The sequence below is a fragment of the Seriola aureovittata genome, chromosome 10 (genome assembly GCF_021018895.1).
Source record: "Seriola aureovittata isolate HTS-2021-v1 ecotype China chromosome 10, ASM2101889v1, whole genome shotgun sequence".
Lineage (NCBI taxonomy): Eukaryota > Metazoa > Chordata > Actinopteri > Carangiformes > Carangidae > Seriola > Seriola aureovittata.
The window spans coordinates 26,826,908-26,835,180 of NC_079373.1; the positions used below are offsets into that span (position 1 = coordinate 26,826,908).

At 44.1% G+C, this 8,273-nt stretch overlaps 1 protein-coding gene across 1 annotated transcript; it reads left to right on the forward strand.

The window, feature by feature from the left end:
* Positions 1–132: 132 nt before the first annotated feature.
* dus2 (dihydrouridine synthase 2) lies at positions 133–7,282 on the forward strand. The gene is made up of 16 exons (XM_056388300.1): positions 133–227; positions 713–987; positions 1,058–1,103; positions 1,724–1,815; positions 1,914–1,957; positions 2,527–2,587; positions 2,669–2,716; positions 2,806–2,871; positions 3,093–3,163; positions 3,266–3,352; positions 3,664–3,832; positions 4,444–4,565; positions 4,652–4,792; positions 4,939–5,026; positions 5,274–5,347; positions 5,959–7,282. Exons 2-16 carry the CDS (start codon positions 868–870, stop codon positions 6,209–6,211), a joined length of 1,482 nt encoding a protein of 493 aa, XP_056244275.1. The 5' UTR covers positions 133–227; positions 713–867; the 3' UTR covers positions 6,212–7,282.
* Positions 7,283–8,273: the final 991 nt, after the last annotated feature.

Below are 8,273 nucleotides of genomic sequence, written 5' to 3' on the forward strand. Positions count from 1 at the left end.
CCTGTGGCCCTAGTCGTCTTCCGTAGGGCCCCCTCAAGGAACTGAACTACACTGCCTTTCCTGTGGTTCTATGTGTCATGATTCTATGTGGTGCTGATCTACATGAGGCTGATCTACAACGCCGCGATGACGCAGGAGTCCAAACAGGAAGTTGAAACGGAGCACGCTTCAGTTTTCGGTCCCCACATGATCACACGTTACAGCTGCTGTCATCAACGTAAATGCCGGTGAGTCGATTTTAACTTTCAGGTTATACATTATTACGTCATAGATATTGATTGGCGGGAGCGTTAGCGTCGCTGCTTTAGCCACATTTAAGGCAGGGAAAGAGTGTTGTAGCAGCGGCTAAAACGTTAGCATTAATCGATCCGTTCCCGCCAAACTCCATTTAGGAAAGTTGTAGTTTAAAGATCTCTTGATTTTAGACAAGAGCACAGACATGACAGAGCATAACCTTAGCTTGTTTACAAATCTATAACATGCTGTAGTTAATTCGGCATATGTTTTTTTCACTTGATTGATTTCTTATTTTAGAATTAGCTAATTTAAATCGTGTGTGTCTGCTCGGCACAGCCAGGTAAACATGCTAACCTGTAGGAGTAGATTATACAGAAGCGGTGCTAAAAGTTGACGGTATTTGTTCGGTGTGTGGCATGTTGGACTAATTATTTGCCGAATCGAAGAATAAAAGTTTATTAATTCATATCTCAAGTTTAAAGTCTGCAGTTTTGGACTCCGCGTTAAATCCACTGATTTCACGAGCGGAGTTTCGCGGGTGCGTCTCGCCGAGCTGAAGACGGCGTCTCATCGCAGCCAAGCCGGGAACGGTTGATCATTTCGGACCCGGTTGTTGACCGAGTCGCCAGGATGTCGGCAGGCAGGCTGAGCTTCAGTAACATCACCGCCCTGGCTCCCATGGTCCGGGTGGGGACTCTGCCCATGAGGCTGCTGGCTCTGGACTACGGAGCAGATGTGGTTTACTGCGAGGTGAGGATGGAGGATTAAACTGAGCTCAGTGTTTGTGTCAGTGCTGTGAACTCTGTGGTGTCTGTTTCAGGAGCTGATTGACATCAAGATGGCCCAGTGTCAGAGGGTGGTGAACGGTAAGGATCCGTCTCTCTTCCGGTCCCATCAGGACCGTAACACATGGTGACCAGATGTCCCTGTTTTCCGGGGAGAGTACCCATTTTTGGTGGCCTGTCCCCGGCTGGAGCTTAATTAAAGAAGGATGTCTAGCTGCTAGCTATAATAGCTGTTTCAGAAGTGAAGCTTAAACCATAAAAATAAGCGTTATCCAATCAGATCTTTTATTTTGTTGTTGTCTGTAGGCGGAGAAAGGGTTAGCTGGCTCACTCATTGGTTAGGAGTTCATCGCCAGGCAGTAAACTAACCAAAACAAACATACCCGAAGCCCCCCGGCAGGAACTTGTTTTTGTATTTATATTTACAATATTCACAACCTTTTATGAAGAACTCTTTTGATTGTTTTGATCTGCGGACCGTTCCGAACAAAAGGAATATAAATAATTGACAGATAAACAGTCGGACTTCACGACTGCTTCAATGGTAGGGAGTCATCCGTCTTCACCATAGTTTATTACAGTATAACAATTACCACGGTCAAAATACATAAAAAAATGTAAACTGGTGGCTTCTCTTCCAGACTGACCGGCACGAAACAAACACACTTTACATTTTCAGTTTCTCGCTGTGTGTTTGTCAGAGGTTCTGCAGACGGTGGACTTCGTGGCTCCAGATGAGCGAGTGATGTTCAGGACGTGTGAGAGGGAGAAGGATAGAGTCGTCTTCCAGATGGTGAGACAGAAAACATCTGAGCAACAGTTTCTCTCAGTTCGCTCTGGACTGAAATTCAGAGCAAGTTAGTTTTCGTTGTGTTTTTGTGTTTTTTTTAGGGGACTGCCGACCCAGACCGAGCGCTGATCGTGGCCCGACTTGTGTGAGTTCACAGACTTCATCTCTGACCCGCCTTGAGTGTAACCTCAGAGAAAACACAGCTGTCGATTTATCATAACAATTAAAACTCCTGTGTCACTCCAAATTCTGCCAACGGCTCTGAAGAAATAAGCAAAGTTAATATTTGACACTTGGATCCACGGCTCACTGTAATCTTGCAGGAGATAAACATTTAAAGGACCAGTGTGGAGGATTTAGTGACATCTCCCCTCCCTTTCCAAAATGTGTAGGAGAACCTACGGTGGCCTTGAGGTGACGTAAAGACGCGAAAGGTTCTCTCTAGAGCCAGTTGGTTTCTCCCCTCTGGGCTTCTGCAGAAACATGGCCGTGCATCATGGCGGCTCAGTAGAAGAGGAGCCGCTCCCTCTGTAGATATGAAGGGCTCATGCTAAGCTAACGTGATTCTACACTAATGAAAACATAATTAGGAATATTATATTCAGTTTTTGACAATAGCTCCCGCTAAATCTTACACACTGGCCCTTTAAGGAACAGCTGTAGTGAACTAGTGTATCCCATGATGCTCTCTGACACCGCCTGTCTGTGGCGCAGGGAGAAGGACGTGGCCGCGGTCGACGTGAATATGGGCTGTCCGAAGGAATACTCCACTAAGGTGAGTTACCTGTCAGTGACCGACCTGCTGCCGCTCTGACCTTTGACCTCTGGCTGAACTTTGACCTCCGCTGTCCCACAGGGCGGGATGGGAGCTGCTCTTTTGTCAGACCCCGACAAGATCGAAGCGGTGAGTGCGTCCACTGTGTTGTGTATATTAACTGATCAATGATATTGATGGTATATGGACGGGTCGACTCTTCTCTCTCTCTGATGCAGATCCTCAGGAAGCTCGTCGCAGGCGTCTCCATCCCAGTGACGTGTAAAATCCGAATCCTGCCCTCGGTAAGACCTGAACGATTGATTGATTTTGTGAAATAACAGTTTGAAAATGAAAACAGAAAAGCTTAAAGGTGAATTTTCAAATTAAAAGCTTGAACACAAGCATGTTGTTGAAAAGGAAAACGACAAAATGTATATAATAAGAACATCTGAAAATGAACCTCAGGAGCCTCCCAGTGTCCCCAGTAACTTCTTACTGGTGTCATGTTCTTCACTGGTTCCAGTTGGAGGAAACCGTCAGTCTGGTGCGGAGGATCGAGAGGACCGGCGTCACCGCTGTCGCCGTCCACGGCAGGTAAACGCACCGACCGGTTTCATCAGTTAGATATTGTTGTCATATATTTAAATGAGTGTTGGACTGAATATGTTTATATAAAATCTGCTGTTTGATGTTCAGGTTTAAAGACGAGCGTCCCAGACACCCCGTCCACTGCGACTACATCCAGGCCGCCGCTCAGGCCGTCTCCATCCCCGTCATCGCCAAGTAAAGCATCAGCTGTTCACTGAGTTTAACCAACAGCGGCTCTGATTAGCACAGTTAGCATTTAGCACAAACGTCCACCTGCACTCAGGGATGAACCGAGGAGGATGTGATTAAGGTCAAAGGTCACAAAACACATTTTTAGCCATAACTCAACAAATTCATGCACTAATTATGACACAGTTTAACATTAATGTCAAACAGGTGATGACATTTTACATCCGAAAGGTCAAAGGTCAACTCCACTGTGACATCATAATGTTCTGTAAAAACACTCCCGGCCTTTATTGATGGCTGTACCTCGTGTGCTGCAGCGGAGGATCTCTGGACCTGGTGAAGACCAACGCCGACGTGGACGAGTTCAAGAAGGCGACCGGCGCCTCGTCCGTCATGTTGGCTCGCGCCGCCATGTGGAACGCATCGGTGTTCAACAGCGGGGGGCCACTTCCTCTGGAGAGGGTCATGGAGGAATACCTCAAATATGTGAGCCTCATCATCATCTTCATCGTCTTCACCACAGAGACAGTTTTTAATAGAAGTCGCTAAAAGTGAAGAAATGTGTTAGAGTTGCAGCAATTATTTTTGCAATTATAAAGTTTATCAATAATATTGATTTATCCTGATTATTGGTTATTGATCGACTAATTTACTCTCTTGAGTAAAGCCAGAAATAAAATGTACTGTATTAAAAAATAAAAATGGAGACAAAATATAAAGATAAAATAATGAAATGCTTAAAGACTGGAGATGTTTGGAAGTGAGTAAAACCAGAAAGAAAAGTAGAATAAAATAAGTAAAAATAACAATCAAGCAGCTTAAAATGCATAAATGAATAGAAAGATAAATAAGATTCTATTAAAAGCCGGACTGAAAAGGAAGCTGTTGCGTTTGCTTTTAAAAATATCAACATGTTGATTCTTAAATCCAGTTGTAAGAAGTCATGAATATCTGCGTCCTGACTCTTCTACTCGAGATGCTTCAGTCTGTTGATGTTGGACCGCTGTGGTTTCCAGCTGTAGTTTCCAGCTGTAGTTTCTGGAGTAACATCTGGAGTAACATCTGGACACGGGGCTGACTGTGTTTCTGTTCCTCAGGCGATCCGGTACGAGAACCACGCCTTCAACACAAAGTACTGTCTGTGTCAGATGCTCCGAGACAAGGTGGAGTCTCCTCTGGGGAAGCAGGTGCAGGCGGCTCAGACCAACGCCGAGATCAGGTACGGGACTTGATCCGGTGTCTGATAAGAGAGTGTCAGGTGTCGGTGAGGTGCTGATGTCATGTGACCGTGGCGTTGTGTTGCAGCGACGCGTACGGGCTGCAGGCGTTCTACCAGCTGACCCAGGAGCAGCTGCAGGCCAGGAGGGACGCCCTGCAGAGCAGCAGCCAGCCCGACAGGCCCGTCCTGGACGGGGACGTCACCACCATGGCGGTCAGGTTTGAACGGTCAGTTTATCACAGCGTTGGAACAACATCTGGATACACATGTGGTCTGATTTATTCAACAACAGAATCTGATTGTTTTTATGCTGCTGGATGTGTGTGTGTGTGTGTGTGTGTGTGTGTGTGTGTGTGTGTGTGTGTGTGGTCAGGAGGGAGTACCCACCTCAGATCACTCCTAAGATGTTCCTGCTGGAGTGGAGCCGCAGAGAGAAACTGGAGCAGCCGCTGTACGAGACGGTACGAAGGTCCAGACTGTACTGTGTCTTTTAGAGGCTGTTGTCATGGAAACACTCTCGTTTAATTGTTAGAACAACATGTTGGTTAATCAGCAGCTGGAGCCCAAATTAAAGGTCTGACAAAACAAAACATCACTGGTCATTAGAGGAGCTGCAGTTTGTGTGGAAGGTGTGAACTGTGTGTGTTGTGTGTGTGTGTGTGTGTGTGTGTGTGTGTGTGTGTGTGTGTGTGTGTGTTGTGTTTTCAGGTGCAGCGCTCTCAGGATCGAGCCTTCCAGTCGACTGTGACTGTAGCTGACAAGAGCTACAGACCTTCACTGTGGTCAGTACACACTCTCACACACACACACACACACACACACACACACACACTCTCACACACACACACACACACACACACACTCCTACATCAGTCTGAAGCTCGTTAGCATCAGTATTCTGGTAATTATAAGACACAATTAACTCGCCCCAAGCCCCGCCCACCTGGACCCACCATCCAAACCTTGCAGGATTTGGTTTCTCTGAGTGTTTTTACCTGAAATCTGCTATATTTTTATTGGATCACTCAAAACAGTCAGCCAATCAGAAGAGAGGCTCAGAGCCTCCTCTCTTCTGATTGGCTCACCGACCTGTTGTTACTAGAGCTGCAGAGAGAAGCCTGAGAGAGGAGATGTGAAACTACACTGAGATGGTTTTTATATCTTCTGATGGATCAACACTTCAAATAAAACACAGAAGAAGAAGAAACACGGAGCTTTAAAAAGATCGTTCCTGATTTAAATGTCACTTTAATCTGTTTTAGACTGTATTTTATTCAGGCAAAAAGGGTTTATATTTATATTTCCTAATCTAAGGGATGAAAACTGAGCTGTTGTACTGGCAGCGGGGTTATTGTTGGACGACCGACATGTTTATTCATCTTCTCCTTTCCAGGGAGAAGTCGAAGAAATTCGCGGAGCAAGCGGCCGCCATCGTCTGCCTGCGAGTTCTGGGGATACCGGAGGGTCGGATCGGCGAGGAAGACTCCGGCCTGGTCTGCAAGAGGAAGAGGGAGGGGAAGGCGAACGGCGCCACCACAGAAGAAGAGAGCAGCAAGAAACGACACGTAGCTGAAATCCGACAGGAAACCTCAGAGTCCCCTGTGGTTGCCAACGGCGACCATCGTAAACCCCCAGAGCAGCCGTAGAGATAACGCCGCGTTTGTTTTTTCGACCCTAAATATGAACACTACCTTCAGATAATCCGCTGCTCGCTTCTGCCTTCACACGTCTTTCATTTAAAACTGTGGTCCCGTTCAAACTGGGATCTGCCCAGTACAAACACAGTCTTCCACTGGATCCGCTGGGAGAGAGTCGGCACCGTTCACCTCTCCTGATTTTCATTTTAAAAATTCAAAACATTTTTATTTTTAGTGTCATGAAATGTGTGTTTGAAGCAGCGGAGGTGGTGATGTGGACTCGCAGCCAGCAGGGGGCAGCGCTGCACTCTCAGATTAAAGATGTCATCCTCAGATGTTTCAGAAAAACATGTTTGATTTTTAACCCCGGTGCCTTACAGAGGAACTTTAGTTTCTTTTGTTTGTTTTTTTTATCCTGATATTTGGATGGGCCTTAAACTCATCATTTGTGTCCTGATTGTGTCTCTGCTGAAGAGGCTGATGTTGGATTAAACGAGTTAAACTGTATTTGTCGTCATCACCGTTGACTTCAGTAGATTTATGGCGCCAAATGTTTCTATAATGTTCATTTCATCCTCCTCTGTTTTTTTTATTTGTTTGCTTTATTCTTCCAGATCCTACAGACGGTGTAGGATTTATTTTATTTTATATTTTACACAAATTTAATGCAAAGACCGAAACTATCAGTGGGTTCATCCATGACCAGATACAGTCAGTGGAGCTGATTCATCACCACGAACTATTAAAAACTAACAGAGCAGCTGAACCGATGCGTTCAAGTGACACGTTCCTTCATCGTGAGAAACAGTTTCCAGTGTAGCAGCTGATTAAAGGATGAATAATCATCACCGGGCTTGTCCTTAGTTTTAGGTTTAATAAGTCTTAAAGTCCTGAACTGAACCTGAGAGATGGAGACACCCGCCGACTGACGTCATCACCGGGCTGGCTAATGGTGCCTTCATGGGCAGTGGGAAATAAAGAATTCACAATACAGTTGTACTACACTACTGTGTGAAACCGTATGTTAAATGCAGTTTTTGAAATCTCAAAGAGAATAAAAATAAAGTAAATGCTGTTGCACACTGTGGAGACCAATTTTTGAGTTAGTGATTGGTTTTTAATTATAATTTTTGTAATCTTTCTACATGTGTCAATGCAAACCAAACAAAGCAAAGTTCACCTGTCGACCAGCGATATATGAGATAAACTAAAGTGTGAAAGCGGCAAAAGAAATAACAAACATACTCGGTGTAGATGCCAGAAATAACTAATTAAAACTAGAATACTACCTCAGTCTTGGGTCTGACAGCAGAATAATTATGTAAAAAAATTTAATATTAAAAATACAATAATACTATTTCTTTATTCTCCCTTTAAATGATGAAGAAATTATAAATTGAATCATATTAACTTTTATGATTTCCTTTATCTGTAATCTCACAGTTTGTGGTGTTATTTTCATTGTGTGTGTGTGTGAGAGTGATGATGGGAAAATGTAGTCCTGCAGAAACTGACTGTAGCAGGAAGCACGGACGTGGTTTTGAGAACTGTGATAGGTGTTTACACGTCTGTCTGTTTGTCAACACCTTCATCACCACAGTTACGTCACAGCCTGCAAGATACAGTCGCTGCACTTCACAGGTGTGGCGTTGACATTAAAATGAAGGCTCAGTTTGAAGATGGGTGCTGAGTGCTTAGTACTGAGTGGTCATGTAATAATGTTAATTGTTAGTCGTAGTATAAATGCACCATACACACATAGTATCAAGGAAAATGTCGAGTTAAAACACAGATATTCACAAATAAATATGAAAAGGAAAAAAACAAAAACACATTTCCACTTCCACTGTCTGTGTTATTGTTAGTAATAAGAGCTAACTAACTCTTTTAGAAATACAAAAAATATCAATTAGATAAGAATATTTTAGGAAAACAATATGAAATTATTTTAAAGTTCAGTTTTGACAGTGTCTGAAATGACACCTAAACACATCATAGATCTGCAGCTTTAACACAAAGTGCTTGGGTGCTGATTTATAATTTACAAACTACAGCAGATATGTAGAACCAG